Source organism: Micromonas pusilla, assembly GCF_000151265.4.
Source record: "Micromonas pusilla CCMP1545 genomic scaffold MICPUCscaffold_1, whole genome shotgun sequence".
NCBI classification, from domain to species: Eukaryota; Viridiplantae; Chlorophyta; class Mamiellophyceae; order Mamiellales; family Mamiellaceae; genus Micromonas; species Micromonas pusilla.
Window position 1 is genome coordinate 1,775,744 of NW_003315882.1, and position 15,212 is coordinate 1,790,955.

Consider the following 15,212-nt stretch of genomic DNA (forward strand, 5'->3'; position numbering starts at 1 on the left):
GACGATATCCGAGATGTATCACCACTTCGCGTGCTTGGAGCTCGTGCACGGGGAGGTGGAGTTCAGCCCGGGGGCGAGCATGGAGGCGCTCACGAAGAAGCCGCTCGAGCTGTGCGGCGTCGGGAGGTGGAGCTGATGACGACGGATGGACGGCGACGCCTACGCGCGCGCGAACGAACCCATCCTGGAGATAAACCCGTCTTACGTATTACGTCGTTCGTTCGTTCCTTCGTTCCTTCGTTCCTTCGTTCGTTCGTCTTCTCGTCCCTCTTCTTCGACCTCTTCCTCGTCGCACGAGCGCTGTACCCCGCGCGCGCACAAACCCACGACCAACCCCCCCCCCAACCGCGCGACCCGACCCGTCGATTCGCGTCGCGTCGATTCGCGTCCGCGCGTCAACACTCCGGGTCGTCGCAGACGATGCCCGCGAGCGTCTTCTGGTGGTCGTGCCACGCCACGACGTCGTCGTACTTCAACTCTCCGCCGAAACAATCCAACGCGCTGCCGACGGTGACGTCCACCCTCCCGCCGCCGGCTCTCCTGACGAGCTCTAAGTCGTCGAGCGACCGCGCGCCGCCGGCGTACGTCACCGGTATCGGCGAGCGGACGCCCAACCGTCGCACGAGCTCCTCGTCGACGCCGAGCTTCATCCCCTCTACGTCGACGCCGTGCACCAGGAACTCGTCGCAGTGCTTCGCGAGCTCGCGCATCGTCTCCTCGTCCACCTTGAGGTCCGTCCACTTCTGCCACCGGTCCGTGACGACGTAGTATTCGTCGCCCTTCTTCCTGCACGACAGGTCGAGGACGACGCGTTCTTTTCCGACGGCGGCGACGAGCGCGTCGAGCCGCTCCTGATCGACCATCCCGTCTCGGAACACGTACGACGTCACGATGACGTGCGACGCGCCCGCGTCGAGCAGCGGCGCCGCGGTCTCCGCGGTGACGCCGCCGCCGACCTGGAGCCCGTTCGGGAACGCGCTGACGGCGTCCATCGCCGCCTGTAACGTCGCGTCGTCGCGGGAGAGCATGATGACGTGCCCGCCGCGAACGTCGTCGCGCCGGTACATCCGCGCGAACTCCGCGGAGGAGGTCTCCGTCTCGAAGTTCGTCTCCGGGGTCTCCGACGCCGCGGAGCCGTCGGCGGCGTCCTTCAGCGTCCCGCCCACGATCTGCTTCACGCGGCCTTGGTGGATGTCGATGCACGGGCGGAACCGCACCGCCCGCGCGACGTTCTTCTCGGAAGAAGAGATCGCGGCGGACGCGGACGTCGCGCGCGCCGCGCGCGTCGGGCGGCGGTCGACGCGCGACGCGCTCGCGACGCGGACGGGCGCGCGGACGCGCGCGAGGTGCACCGCGGCGGACATCGTCGCGGGTGTCGTGCCGAGGCGGGCGGCTGCGGTGCGCGCGCGGCTGTACTCTGCGCGCGCTCGGAAGGAGATCCCTCCTGATGAAGATGAACGAAGCGAAGGCGCGCCATCGCGTCGACAGCTCCGGCGGGAAGTTTCACCGGCCGCTTCAAACCGCGCCGCGCTCGGGCCGCGGGCGCGCACGGCAGCCCGTCGCGCGATGGATCTCCCTTTCCCGGACAAGTTCTACCTCGTCTGCGCGTTCTGCGACCAGTGCGTCCCCGCGCGTCTCGCCCCCCCCCCCCCCACGATCGCTCCGCCTCTCTCCGATTCGATCGGATCTGCCGGGTGCTCACCTATTCGACGTCGTTCGACGCGCTCTCCCTCCCCGCATGCAGCCCCCCCGAGGGCGCGAACGGCATCACCGAGGACACGCGCCTGCTCCTGTACGCGCTCCACGAGCAAGCGACGCGCGGCCCGTGCGTAGTCCCGCGCCCGACCGCGTACTTCTACGACGGCGACGACGCGATCGACTGGGAGGCGTGGCGATCCCTGGGCGACATGAGCTCGCTCGAGGCGATGCGACTGCACTGCGCCGCGGTGGAGCGCGATAACCCGAACTGGTGGGCGCTTCTCACGAGCGGCCTCGACGACCAAAGCGTGCGCGCGATCGTGGAGACGGCGAGGTCGTGCACGAGGGAGTACCATGACGCGGTGCGAGCGGGGACGTTGGTCCCGCCGAGGCTGCCGGCGACGCGCGAGAGGATCGATCCGGCGGCGGCGGCGGCGGCGGCGCCGACGCGAGCCGTCGCGGCCTCCTCGTCCTCGGACGCGTCGTCGTCGTCGTCGTCGTCGTCGCTGAAGTGGATGGACGCGTACGGTTTAGAGACCCTGCGCGCGTCCTTGGACGCGGTCAACGCCGCGGTGACGTACCCGTTCGAGCAGCTCTCGGCGGCGCTCGCGACGCCGGTGGGCCTCGGCGCGTCGGCGACGGCGTCATCGACGGCGGCGACGACGACGCGGTCGCTGCTGTCGAATTTAAGACTGACGCGATCCGGGTCGATGCCGTCGCTGCTGGGCACGCCCACGGCGACGCGGCGGAGCAACAGCATGATGTCGGACGTCATCGAGACGGAGACGATGAACGATCTCGACGAGGCGGAGGCGCACGGGGTGAACCCGCCCGTCTACACGCCGCTCGACGAGATCGTTCCCCTCGCGGTGTGGCGCGCGCCGAAGACGAACGGGACGGGCCCTAGGGCGCGGTACCAGCACTGCGCGTGGCGAAGAGGCGCGGAGATGTGGATCTCGCACGGCAGCGCGAACGGGCGGAAGCTCAACGGCGACGCGCACGTGTTGGACGTCGAGACGTTGACGTGGGGGGTGAGGGAGGAGAAGGCGGGCGGCGGCGCGTTCGCCGCCGCCGCGGCGGTCGCCGCGCCGGACGGGACCGTCGCGCTCGCGCTCGGCGGCGTGGAGAGGCAGAGCGACGGCGGCGCGCCGAAGACGGCGATTCCGATCATCGCGCACCGTTGGCTGAACCTCGAGGACGACAGCGACGACGAGGACGACGCGCTCGCGGCGACGGCGTCGGCGTCGAACGCGAACGCGAACGCGACTTTGGCGCCGCTGCTCGCGATGCGCGTCCGCGAGCCGATCGAGTGGGTGGACGACGTGTACCCGTTCACGCCGTCGAACGGTTCGACCGCGGCGCCGAAAGGGCCGCGCCCGAGAGCGGCGCACTCCGCGAACGTGGTCGGTCGCGAGGTTCTCGTGTACGGCGGCGTCGCGCTCGCGCCGGGGGGCGCGAGGCTCCAAGGCGAGGAGGAAACGTTGGGCGACCTGTGGGTGTATTCCATCGACGACGCGGAGTGGCGATGCCCGTGGCGATGGGGGGAAGATGGGGAGAAGGAGAAGGAGGGCGCGCGCGGCCCGACGCCGCGGTCGGGACACGTCGCGTGCGTGGCGAAGGACCGGTACCTCCTCGTCTTCGGCGGCGGCGCCGGGAACGTCCTCGCGTCGAACGATCTCCACGCGTACGACTGCGAGACCGGGGCGTGGATCGACGTCGCCGCGCGCGGGGAGGCGCCGTCTCCGCGGTCGGGGCACGCCGCGTGCGTCGTGGAGAACAGCTGGTACGTGTGCGGCGGCGGCGACGGCGAGCGGGCGACGCCGGAGACATATAGGCTGGATTTCAGCGACATCGACGAGAAGGTCGTAAGGTGGTCCGCGATGGACCCGGGGACGGACGAGAACGCGGTGCGAGCCGCGGGGAAGGAGGGGTTATCGCTGGTGCCGTTCCGAGGGAGCACGGGGGACTTTATCCTCGCCTTTGGTGGGAGCGACGGGACGTGTTCGGACGCGTTGTCCGCGATGCGCGTGAGCAACGTGGACAGATGCCGATGAGAGGCGGCGCACGTCGTCATGAGATACCTTCAGGTACCTTCGTAGTAGTCTACTTTCGATGTTCTACTCGTCAGTCGTCGATGATGAAAGAATGTCTTCAACCTACAAAAAGACCGTGTCTCTGCGCACGGGGGAAACGACTACGCGCCGCCCCTCAGATTTTCTTTGACCCACCACGCGAGCTCCGTGTTGTCCGGCTCCCGCGCGTTCGTCTTGTAATAATCCGACCACCGCGACGACATCGGCGGGCTGAATCCGGCGCCGTTCCAGATGCACAACGGCGCGTCCGACGGCGTCGCGTCCGACGCGGCAGCCGAGCGGTCGAACATCGCCCCGCGCGCGTCCGGACCGATCGTCAGCGACCCCGGACGTCGTCGCCACTCGTGCGGGTACGAGATCGGCGCCTGGACGTACCGTATGTGCTCGTGCGACGCGTCCCAGCCGAAGTGGGTGTGACCGAACAGGTGCACGTGCTCGCGCGGCGACGCGTCGCCGTCGCCCGCGCCCGCGACGGCGAGGTCGCGAATTCGGCGGTACACGTAGTCCGACCCGACCGCCTTCGGGAGGTTCGGGTAGAACAGCATCCGCTTCTCCGGGCACAACTCTAACCGCGGGAGAAAGTGCGAGAACGTGATCAGCTTCGCGTTTCGCTCCGCGTCGCTCCCGCGTTTGAGCGCGTCCACGAACGTCCCCCAGCCGAGAATATCGTTCATGGCGTCGAGCGCCGCGGCGACGTCCTCGGTCGTCGGGTCCATGTCCTCCGGCCACTCGCACCGTTTAAAGTCGCTCATGACCTCCTCCGGCGGTAACACGTCCACGCCGACGTCCGGTTCGGTGTCGAACGACGCGTGGTACCACGACAGCACGGGGACGACCCAGACCGCGGGCGCGGTTTCGGTTTCGGTTTCGGTTTTGCCTCCGCCGCCGCCGCCGAGAAGCTTCGGTCGCGTGTGCACGCCCAGGGCGTCGCACAGCCGGAGCACGGCGGCGAGCTTTTTCAAGCTGTCGTCGTGCGTGCGATCGCGAGAGAGCGACTTGGCTCGTATCCACAGGTCGTGGTTCCCGGGCGTGAAGAACACGTGCGCGAACTTTTCGGTAAACAGCGCGAGCGTCGTCTCGAGCGTCTGGAGATCGTCGGAGACGTCCCCGGCGACGACGACCGCGTCGCGCGCGAAGCTCTCCCCGCAGATGTTCTCCACCCACGCGAGGTTCTCATCGTAGTCCGTGTGAACGTCCGACACGAAGAACACCCGGGGTGAGCGCGACGGATCCAGTTCCGGTTCCGGTTCCGGTTCCAGTTCCGGTTCCGGCTCCGCGAGCGGTCCCCGCGTCGTCGTCGACGTCTCCGCGCGCCACGCCGCGTTCGGACCGACCACGCGCCGCCGCAGCGGATCGCGAGCCTTCGGAAACCCGACGATGACGTCGTTCTTCAACCCAGCGCCGTCGCGTAACATCTTCATCACGCGGACGCCGTACCCAACCTCCGCGGCGGCGGTGACCCTGTCCACCTCCACGGCCGCTTTCGCCGCCCTCGGGAGCCGTCCCAACCCTTCCTCCCTTTGCTCCGAGCTCAGCGCGTACGCGTCCACGCCCTGGTGCCCGCTCCAGTCCGCGGCGGCGGCGATGGACAAGTACGTCGGCCGCTGAATCGCCCCGCGCATCCACGCGCTCCGCGGGTGGATCACGCGGAGCGTGCCCAACCCGTTCCCCGGGTTGACGACGAGCTCGTCGTCGGCGGCGGCGGCGGCGGCGGCCGCCTTGAGGTCGTTTTTTAACCCGGACACGGACTTCATCCCTCCATCTTTCAACTTACCGACGCAACACGGCGCGACGACGAACGCGGCGTTCCGCGCTTGCGCTTGCAGCAGCACCGCGTCCGTGCCGCCGCCGCAGACGTGCAGCGCGAGCGCGAGGTCGCAGTCGCCGTCGTAGTCCTCGATGAGACCGCACCGCGCGGTGACGTTACGGACGTTCGCGTCCTTCGCTCGCGATCGTAAAATCTCCACCGACCTAGGGTTGAGGTCGACGCCGACGAAAGACACGTCGGGCATGACGCTCGCGAGGGGTAAGATCAAGTTCCCGGTCCCACACCCGAAGTCGACGACCGTGAAGTTTTGGTCGTCGTCGTCGCGCGTGCTATCCTCCGCGGCGGCGGCGATGACGGCGTGGAACGACTCCACCTGCAAGCGTTTCCGTCGTCCTCTCGCCTCGCCGCCTTTTTTGTTCGACCCGGCCGGGTCCGCGGCGGGGTGTACCTTCCCCCAATCAAACTTCGCCACGTCAGCGTCGATGAACTCGTCCGTCCAGCGGCTGTACAGCGATCCCCACGACGCGCGCCACGTGGGGTCGTTCATCCACGCCGCGGCGTCGTCGGCCGCCGCCGCCGACGCCGCCGCCGCCGCCGCCGCCGCCGCCGCCGCCGCCGCGGCTTCCTCGTCCCACATCGGATGCGACCGCAGCAGGTCCGCGAGCGTGCCCTCCAACGCCGCGGCGTCGCGGTCCTTCCTCCGCCGCCGCTGCCGTCGGTTATGCGCCCTGCGTTCTCTCCGCGCCGCTTTCGCTTCTTCGTCCTCCTCCTCGTCGTCCTCGCCCTCCCCGGCGAGGAATTCCTTCACGCGCGCGCCCGCGGAGGACCGCAGGACCCTCCCTCGCATCGCGACGCCGTCCAACGCGCGCGCGGCTCGAACGCCCTCGCCCGCGGTCGCGAACTCCACGACCGCGAACCCGCGGTGGAGCTTCCCCTCGTCGCGCCTCTTCCGCGGCTTCACCGTGCCGTCCGCGAGCGTCTTCTCGGTCCATCCCGGCACCGCGACCGAGATCGCGCGCGACGCGAGCGACGACGACGCGTCGTCGTCCGCGCCCGCGCCGGCGTCGTCCGCGACGACGCCGCGCAGGGCGTCCAGGATGAACGCGCGGACGTCCTCGACGGCGTCGAAGTAATCGAAGTTCCCGACGTACACGTAACGAAGCTCCGCGTCGTCGTCGTCCGTCGCGCGGGACGACGACGAGGACGACGACGAGGACGCGACGGACGTTCGGCACCTCGTCAGCCCTCGCTGTCTCCACGACGACCCCGCGCCGCGCATCCTTCCTATTCCTCCTCGAGCGCGCGCGCCCGCGACGGCCGCGCGCGCGCACACGCCGCGCGTCGAGAGTGCAGACGCGACGCGCGGCATCCACCGCGTCGCGTCGCGCCCGACACTGACCGGGAGACGAGCGGGCGGAGGCGGAGGGAGGGAGGCTTCCGAGGTTTTCGCAAGCGACTTCGCAGTGAAAAAGTTCATCTCAGTTCGTCTCTACTGTAGCTACTAGTCCGCCTTCGTCCCGCTGTGCGCTCTGACCGACTGCGGCGACAACACCGTGTCCAACGCCAACCCGACGACGCACACGACGCTGAGGTACCCCACCATGGACGCCCACGCGGTGAGCGTCCCAACGTGGATCGTGTCCATCGCGCCGTTCACCGCCCCCGTGAGCAAATTGGCGACGAGAAACGTCGGAAGCAGCCGTCGATTCACCGCCGCGAGGAGCTTCGGCACCGGCGGCGTCGCGGGGAACAGCAACCCGGCGGCGATGAACGCGAGCAACACCTGGAGGTTAAACGCGAGCATCCACGCGCAGTACGCCGCGTTCGCGGTCCGCCTGGAGACAGCCTGGCATCGCGCGTGAAGCGTCATCGCAGCCGCCCAAAACGCCGCGTCGGCGACGGCGAGCGACAGCAACCACCGCCACGCCCACTGAAGGTCGTTCCATACAAGCGAAAGTCGGGGTGGAGTTGAAAGGCGTCAGGTGGAGTTGAAAGGCGTCGAGGTCGGGTATTGAAACCGAGGGGTGGGCGGAGAGAGACGACGGCGAAAGTCCTTAAGGATCGGCGTCCACCTCGCCGACGCGGTCGTATGGGAACCAGTGTATAGAACGCACCTGATACCCGCCCAAGCCGGCGCCGACCTCTAACGCGCTGTCGCGCTTCGCGCGCGCCGTCTCCGCCGCGTCCGTCGCGACGCGCTGTTCGTGAGCCGTGCACGCGGCGATCATCGCCTCCCGCGCGGCTTCCTCCTCCTCCGTCGCCTCTCTCAGCGCGCGCGTCGTCGCGCTGCGGGTCGTTAGATTCGTCAGTCGATGATTCGATGAAAGGGGACGGGACGCGCGCGATCGAACGCGACGTCGTGACCGAGCGGTGGCGGGCGGGTGAAAAGCGTTCGTTTCGTTTCGTTCGCACGCGCGGAAACAGAAACAGAAAGATAACAACGCACCGTATCGACGCGCGCTTCGCCGCGTCGCAGAGCGACCGCTCCACGAACCGCCCCAACCCGGCGCCGAGGAAGTACAGCGCGACGTAGCCGGGGATGGAGCCGACGCCCTCTTTGTTCTGCTCCAGGAGCCCCTCTCCGCGCGGGACGTCCCGGAGCAGGTACTCCCCGTATGATGACGCGACTCCTGCTGCCCCGGCCCCGGACGGGGACGCGCCGCGCAGCAGAGACGTCTGGTGCGCGACGAGAATCGCGAGCCCCGCGAAGGATGAAAACGCCGGCGGCGGCGGCGTCGCCGTCGCGCACAGGTCCACCACCGCGAGCGTCGCGAAGAAATTCCAATGCCTGCCGTATTCCCCGACCGGCTGCTGGTAGTCCATCGCGTGCGTCGCGAGCCCGCGCGCGCACGCGAGGAAGATCAGCGACCACCACCGCGTCGATCGCAGCGTCCTCGCGATCGTGTGCGCGCGCTCCGGCGGCGCCGCGCCCGTCGCGTCGTTCGTCGCGTCTCGGCCTCCGCCCGCGTGCGCGTTGGAAGATGAAACGTCAACCGACGCTCGTTTCCAGAACGCGAACCACCACGACGGCGACGACGTCGTCAACCCGCGCGCGACGCGCGACGCGAGCGCGTTCGCGAGCACGAAGGAGCCGCTCCCGACGTCCATCAGGCCGACGCCTCTCGTCGAATCCGTCTTCGCGAGCCGCCGCGGAAACGCGGAGAAATCCACCGCGAGTATCGCGACCGCGGTCGTGAGCGTCATCGCCGCGCGGTACGCCGCGAGATACGGCCGAGGCGCGCCGAGGACGTCCAGCGGCCCCAGCGGCAGCGCGGACGGGCGCCGCGAGGACTGCTCGTCGGCGCTCCGCGGCGGCGGTCGATACCACGGCCCCGGGAACCGCGCGAGGAACGACCGACGCGGGGACGTCGCGACGACGTCGTTGAAGCCGTCGTCCGACCGGGCGTCGTCGCCGCCGGCGTGTATCGCGCGTCGCCGCGCCCTCGCGCGCGTCGCGGCGAGAATCGCCGCGCAGCCGACCGCGAAGAGCGTCGGGAGCGCGACCGCGGGCGCGAGCATCGCGGCCAGCGCCGGGAGGACGACGCAGACGAAATCGAGGCACACCATCGGCATCGCGCGCAGCGGGTTGCCCCTCGCGTCCACGGCGACGCCGCCCGGGGTCGTCCGCACGCCGCGCATGGCGTCGATCGCGTGCCGCGTCGCGACGCCGAGCGGGACGACGTTCGTTATCGCGCTCACCTCCGCGAAGGACGTGCCGTTCAGATTCTTCACGAACGCCTCCCTCACGGTGCGTCGCGCGGCGCGCGCGATCGACGCGTCGTCGTCGTCGCCGCCGCCGAGGCCCCACCCCGCGGCGGCGACGAGGGGGAGACAGAGCAGGACGAGCGCCGCGCTCGCGCGCGTTCTCGACGGACCCGCCATGGACCAACCCGCCGCGCTCGGTCGCATGTGTGCGCGCCTCGGACGCAATGCGCGCGAGATGCGTTTGAACCTCGGCGCGGATCCCGCGCCATGCAAGCCCGCCGGACGATCGGCGGAAGCGCGAGTTTCACCGTGAGTTGGCGCTGAAAGCGCGAGTTAGTGCTGAGTTTTCATCGGCGCGCGGTGGACGTTTCATCGACTTCCGCGATCAACAAACGTTATCCCTCTGGTATCGGCTCTCCACGTCCGCAATTTCGAGCGACCGAGGTTAAACTCGCTTCGCCCCTGTCGTGGTCCCTCGCGCGGTCCCGTAAAACGCGCTTCCGCGCGCGCGCGAGCCTTCATTCACGCCGACGACGCGCGGAAACCGCCGTCGCGTCCACGTCTTAGGGTAGCCTAACGTCCACCCCGTCGAGGAGGGACGCGCGACGGGCTCACACGTCGTGAACGCGCGTTCGTTCTTTTCACGCGCGAACGCATTCGGGTGTCGTAACCGCTGAGACGGAAAACACCGTCGACGCGAGATGAGCACGAACGCGACGGCGGCGATTGCGGGCCCCACGGGCGGCGGGAAAGCCGGTGGGGGGGGTAGCGGGGTGTCTGATAGTCAAGCCGTCGCGCGTCGGTGCGTGTTTACCCTCGCGCGCGGCCGCGGCACGTCGTTTTCCGCGTCCATTCCCGTGTCGGGGTCTCGCTCACCTCGCAGCTTTCTCCCTCAATCCCTTCCGACCACGACAGGCTGCAGAGCGAGCTCATGTCGCTCATGGTGCGTGATTTCTTCATCCCAAACCCTCCGCGTCGCTCGTGGACGGTCTCAAGACTTCGCCACGGGCGGTATCTCGTCGAACCCGCGACGTCTCCGACCGCGCGACGCCCCCGCTCGCGCGCCTCCCACCCCGAATCCCCCACTTCCCAGTCCCTGGTTATTAAACCCACGCTTCGTTCCCCCTCTCCGCCTCCCGCAGACGAGCGCGGACGCGGGCATATCCGCGTTCCCGGACGGCGATAACATCTTCAACTGGGTCGGCACCATAGAGGGCGCGGTCGGGACGGTGCGTGGACCTCGAACCCGCGCGCATCTCGCGTCGTGATCCCCCGCGACGCGAGACGCGCGTCTCGGATCCGCGTCGTCGTTTTTTCCTCCGAAAGCGTCGTCCGTCGTTGCTTCCGAGCATTTCATTTCGTTTCGTTTTCCCTCCGTCGCCCGTCGCCCTCCCTCCCTTCTGACGCGCCCTCCCCCTGGGCCCCAGGCGTACGAGGGACTCACGTACAAGCTCTCGCTCGCGTTCCCGAACGACTACCCGTTCAAGGCGCCCACGGTGAAGTTCGAGACCCCGTGCTTCCACCCGAACGTCGACCAGTTTGGAAACATCTGCCTCGACATCTTGAAGGAGAAGTGGTCCGCGGTGTACAACGTGCGAACGATCTTGCTGTCGATCCAGTCGCTTCTGGGCGAACCCAACAACGCGTCGCCGCTGAACGCGCAGGCGGCGCAGATGTGGGAGAACCAGACGGAGTATAAGAAGGTGCTTCACAAGAAGTACAAGGACGACGCGAAGTGAAGTGAGCGAGCGAGCGCGCGACGTCGCGTCCTGGTGCGAAGCCCCGCGGATGGATGGTTTTTCAACCGCCCCGCGTGACGGAGGGCGCCGGACGCCGGGGGCCGCGCGACGGACGCGAGCTGCTTTTGATTCCTTTCCCGCCGAGCCTCGCTCGGGTCGTGCGATGTAAACTAGATAGAGCGTGAGGAGACGCGGTCGTTCTGCCGCGTTTGCTGTGAATAACGCGAAACAGCGGCGACGCCGTGATACACACCGTGCCTCGACGCGCGCGACTTCATCCATCCGTGATGATCATCTCCCGAACCACGTGAGGAGCCTTTTTCGGGGCGTGCGCCGCGTCCATCCACTCGAGACGCGCGCGAGGCTGAACGAGCGGTGACGTCATTCATGGTGAACGCGTCGCCGCCCGGCTCGACGGAGGCGCCTCCCCCGCTGCCGCCGTCGCGCGCGGGCGCGGGCGCGCTCGGACGCAGCGTCACCGCGGACGGACGGAAGAAGTCGCTGACGCTCCTCGGACATCCCGCGGGCTCGCTCGCGGGCCGCGACTCGCCCTCGCCGACGCCGAGGTTCCGTCGCGCGGAGAGCGCCGCCGGCGGTAACGGCAGCTTCGGCGTCGGCGGCGGCGCGAACGTCGCGAAGCTCAAGGCTGAGCTCTCCGTGTGTAAGCTCACGCTGAAGGCGCTCAGGAAGATCCTCGGCGACGCGTCCGCGGGCGCGAGAGTGGACGCGGACGGGAGAGTGCGAGATCCCTCGAGGGTGCTCCACGACGCCGCGGTCGTCCTCGCGGTCGCGGACGACGTCGTCCACAGCGACGACGAGGAGGAGAAGGACGACGACGCGACAACAAAACCCCACAACGGCGATCGCGCCGGGGACGCCGCGGTGACGCTCTCGCTCGCGGAGATCGGCGACCAGGCGAAAGATTTCCTCGCGCAGTACGACTCCGGCGGCGGCGCGCTCGACGAGGAGACGTTCGATTACGGCGTCCGGCTCGCGCGCGCGGCGTACGCGGCCGCGGCGACGACGACGGCGACGGCGAACGGCACCGGGGTGCCGACGCGCGCCCCGCTCAAGACCGCGGCGCATTCGAGAGCCCACTCGCATTCGCACGCCGCCGCCGCCGCCGCCGGCGACGACGACGACGACGACGGCGACGTCGCGGCTGAGATTCGAGACGCGGTGTGCGACTGGGACACGTTCGACACGATCGCGTTCGATGAACGGTTACGAGCCGCGCGCGATGTGCGCCGGGGACGCGCGTCGTGCGACGACTCGGAGACGACGTCGACGTCGACGTCCGCGAGGGACGCGCAGCAACCCAGCCGGATCTTGCGACACGTCGTCGGCGCCGTCGTCGATCGATTCGACCTCCTCGAGGCGAACGGGGTGCGTAAAGACGTCTTCACCGCGTTCCTCGTGGATTTGGAGAAGGCGTATAAGCGCCCGGACTATCATACCGCGACGCATGCGGCTGACGTAACGCACGCGCTCGCGGTGTTACTCGAAAGAGGGTTACTGGACCAGATCACGCCGATGCAGGCGCTGGCGATCGTCGTCGCCGCCGCCGCGCACGACGTCGGGCACGAAGGTTTATCGAACGCGCACCTCGTCACGACCGCGGCGGACGTGGCGACGCGCTGGAACGACGTCAGCGTGAACGAGAACGGGCACGCCCACGTCACGCTGGGCTTACTGAAAAAGCACGGGGTGCTTGAGTCGTTCGACAGGGAAGCCGCGCTCGCGTTTCGCGCGATCGTCAGACGTTTGATTCTCGCGACGGACATGGAGAACCACACGCACATGATGAGCGATTTCGTGGCGATGGCCGACGCCGCGGACGGCGCGCCGGTGATGCGATGGAAAGACCCGACGCTGGCGATGTGTTACGCCCTGCACGTCGCGGACATATCATCCCCGGCGCGGCGCGAGGAAGTCGCCGAGAAGTGGGCGGAGAGAATCACCGAGGAGTTTTACAAGCAAGGGGACAAGGAGCGCGCGCTCGGGATGACCCCGGTCGCGTTCTGCGACCGGACGCTCGCGACGCCGACGTCGCGCGCGTCGAACCAGCTGCACTTCATCGACTACGTGTGCAAGCCGTGCATCGAGATCTTAGCGACGACGCTGCCGGACGCGGCCGAGTTGATGTTGCGTCACCTCACGCGGAACCGGGAGATGTACCGGCGGATGTGCGAGGAGGACACCACCGCGGTGGGGGCGTAGTGTAGTGTACGATATCATAGTTCGCGCTACAGTAATACTAACCTTATTATCTCTTTGACATCCAACGTCTCCTCTCACGCGTCGACCGTCGCCGCGCCTTGGCTCCCCGTCATCTTCCCGGGGTGGTTCCGAACCTTCCGCACGCGCGTCTCGCCCGGGTCGAACCCCGCTTCCTCCGCGCCCCACGTCGACCACGCCGGCGTCGGGAGCATGTAGTCCTCGGCCGTGAACGGCTTCCCGCTCGCGGCGAGGTCTTGAAACTTCTCGTAGTCGATCCACGTGTGCCACGCGCCGTCGCGTAAGTACGGGTCTTTCCGCGCGAGGAGAATGCAGCAGCTGTGCTCGTGTTCGCACGCGAGGCCGTACGCGGCGCTCGCGCGCGTCCCTCCCGTGATCTCCTCCTCGACGGGTTCGGGTTCATCGCCATCGACCGCAGCGCGCCCCTCCGCGTTGCACAGGGACTCCCCGAACGCTTTCACGTCCTTGTGGTACGGCACGTTTTTCATCGTCAAATTCGACGCTCCCGAGGTTGATCCGCAGTACGTCATGCCTTTGATCTCGATAAAGTCCGGCTTGCCGAGGTCGATGAGCTTCGCGTACTCGGTCGCGTCGGAGGCGTTCCACCCGGCGACGAGGGTGAGGCGGTACACCGTGCGCTGGTTCTTCGTTCGCAGAGCTTTGAGGCTGCCGACGAATCGGTCCTGTCGGCGTGAGGGAGGAAGAGGAAGCGAGGAAGGAAGGAAGGGTGAGCGGGGCATCGTACGAACGAACGGGCGAAACGCGCGGACGAAGGATGTGGGTGCTTTTTATCCCGTGCGGCAGACTGATACCGCCGCGCGGGATCTTCAAGCAACGTTCTTGTCGGCGCCTCGCGGCAACGATCCGCTAATTAATGTAGCGGTCGCTGTTTGACAAAGAGGCGCCAAAAGAAAAGAGAAAAAAAAACCAGACAGACGAGACGCACCCAGTAGTCGCCAAACAAAGGCCGATCGATCGCCTTCAACGTCTCCGGCGTCGCCGCGTCCACGCTCACGTACAGCTGCGTGATCGCGGGGAGGTTCACGATCGCGTCCGGGAACTGCGCGTTCGTGACCAAGAACGTGCTGATCCTCCGCTCGTGCAGCAGCGACACGAACTTCGCAATCTCCGGATACATGATGGGCTCGCCCACGAGAGACAACGCGCAGTGCCTCGGATCCATGCCCTCGTCGAAGCGAGTTTGTACCACCCCCGGGACGCCTTTCATCTGCTTTATCATCCCTCTGTGTCCGTCGATCGCCGCGGTCACGAGCGTCAGCGGGTCGTCCATCTGCCACCTCCACTCGCGTCCGACGGGGTTGGTGTGATGCCGCCAGCAAAACACGCACTTGTTGGCGCACGCCAGGCTCGGCGTCGTCTCCATGCACCGGTGCGACTCGATGCCGTAGAAGCTGTGTTTGTAACACCCCCCGCGGCCGCGCAGCATCGCTTTCGTCCACCGGCACAGCTTCACGCCGCTGTGCGAGCCGAGGATTTTATACCCTTGTTTCGTCAGCGCTTCGCGGAGCTGCGGCGTGACCATCTCGCGTTTCTCCTTCGTCGCGTCGCCGCCGCCGCCGCCGCCGCCGCCGATGTCTTCCATGTCGAGGTCGTCCTCGCTCCCCGCGGACATCTCGTCGCCGCCGCCGTCGTCGTCCCCCGACCCTTCCTCCGCGTCCGTGTCGTAGTCCACGACGACGTCCTCCGAGGACGTGTCCGACGGCGACGACGCGCGCGCCGCCGCCGCCGCCGCCGCCGCCGCCGCGAGCGGCTTCCCCCCGCCGTCGCCGTCGCCGTCCCGGTCCCGCGTCCCCCTCGCGCCCGCGCCCGCGCGTCTCTTCATCACGTCCTCGTTCGCCCGCATTCCGCCGCCGCCGATCCCGCCCGCGGTCAGCCGCGCCGCGAGCTTATCCGCCCACTCGTGGAACGCGTCCTCCATCCGTCCGCCGCTCTCGGGGGATCCTCAGAGTC

The 15,212-nt window shown here is 68.1% G+C and overlaps 7 protein-coding genes across 7 annotated transcripts in view; 3 read left to right on the top strand and 4 right to left on the bottom strand.

Moving 5' to 3' along the window:
- Positions 1-395: 395 nt before the first annotated feature.
- MICPUCDRAFT_13561 (uncharacterized protein) lies at positions 396-1,364 on the bottom strand (the record flags this gene model as incomplete). The annotated part of the gene is made up of 1 exon (XM_003055682.1): positions 396-1,364. The coding sequence occupies one exon, from the start codon at positions 1,362-1,364 to the stop codon at positions 396-398; it is 969 nt and encodes a 322-aa protein (XP_003055728.1).
- A 202-nt stretch (positions 1,365-1,566) lies between these two features.
- MICPUCDRAFT_50709 (uncharacterized protein) lies at positions 1,567-3,858 on the top strand (the record flags this gene model as incomplete). The annotated part of the gene is made up of 2 exons (XM_003055153.1): positions 1,567-1,619; positions 1,745-3,858. The coding sequence occupies 2 exons, from the start codon at positions 1,567-1,569 to the stop codon at positions 3,750-3,752; spliced, it is 2,061 nt and encodes a 686-aa protein (XP_003055199.1). The 3' UTR covers positions 3,753-3,858.
- A 34-nt stretch (positions 3,859-3,892) lies between these two features.
- MICPUCDRAFT_12419 (uncharacterized protein) lies at positions 3,893-5,206 on the bottom strand (the record flags this gene model as incomplete). Its single annotated transcript, XM_003055683.1, has 2 exons — positions 3,893-4,867; positions 4,913-5,206. 2 exons carry the CDS (start codon positions 5,204-5,206, stop codon positions 3,893-3,895), a joined length of 1,269 nt encoding a protein of 422 aa, XP_003055729.1.
- Positions 5,207-7,120: 1,914 nt separating this feature from the next.
- MICPUCDRAFT_2596 (uncharacterized protein) lies at positions 7,121-8,793 on the bottom strand (the record flags this gene model as incomplete). The annotated part of the gene is made up of 3 exons (XM_003055684.1): positions 7,121-7,489; positions 8,002-8,452; positions 8,588-8,793. Coding segments are annotated over 3 exons (1,026 nt in total), but the record flags the coding sequence as incomplete, so codon positions are not given.
- A 1,015-nt stretch (positions 8,794-9,808) lies between these two features.
- Positions 9,809-11,254, top strand: MICPUCDRAFT_45195 (uncharacterized protein). The gene is made up of 4 exons (XM_003055154.1): positions 9,809-10,066; positions 10,180-10,207; positions 10,407-10,493; positions 10,692-11,254. Exons 1-4 carry the CDS (start codon positions 9,966-9,968, stop codon positions 11,001-11,003), a joined length of 528 nt encoding a protein of 175 aa, XP_003055200.1. The 5' UTR covers positions 9,809-9,965; the 3' UTR covers positions 11,004-11,254.
- A 1,282-nt stretch (positions 11,255-12,536) lies between these two features.
- Positions 12,537-13,223, top strand: MICPUCDRAFT_12259 (uncharacterized protein; the record flags this gene model as incomplete). Its single annotated transcript, XM_003055155.1, has 1 exon — positions 12,537-13,223. The coding sequence occupies one exon, from the start codon at positions 12,537-12,539 to the stop codon at positions 13,221-13,223; it is 687 nt and encodes a 228-aa protein (XP_003055201.1).
- Positions 13,224-13,336: 113 nt separating this feature from the next.
- MICPUCDRAFT_1250 (uncharacterized protein) overlaps positions 13,337-15,212 on the bottom strand; it is a gene marked incomplete at both ends in the record, with an annotated part of 2,401 nt that continues 525 nt past the window's right edge. The window contains 3 exons of the mRNA XM_003055685.1: positions 13,337-13,595; positions 13,680-13,924; positions 14,188-15,174. Coding sequence (XP_003055731.1) covers positions 13,337-13,595; positions 13,680-13,924; positions 14,188-15,174 — 1,491 coding nt within the window. The remainder of the gene's footprint in view (positions 13,596-13,679; positions 13,925-14,187; positions 15,175-15,212) is intronic.

What these genes read in the sequence shown, in the direction of transcription:
- MICPUCDRAFT_45195 (XM_003055154.1), top strand. Translation starts at nt 9,966, where the DNA reads ATGAGCACGAACGCGACGGCGGCGATTGCGGGCCCCACGGGCGGCGGG. An exon ending in GCGAGCTCATGTCGCTCATG is followed by an intron (nt 10,208 to 10,406) that starts GTGCGTGATTTC and finishes CGCCTCCCGCAG; the next exon opens with ACGAGCGCGGACGCGGGCAT. An exon ending in TAGAGGGCGCGGTCGGGACG is followed by an intron (nt 10,494 to 10,691) that starts GTGCGTGGACCT and finishes CCTGGGCCCCAG; the next exon opens with GCGTACGAGGGACTCACGTA.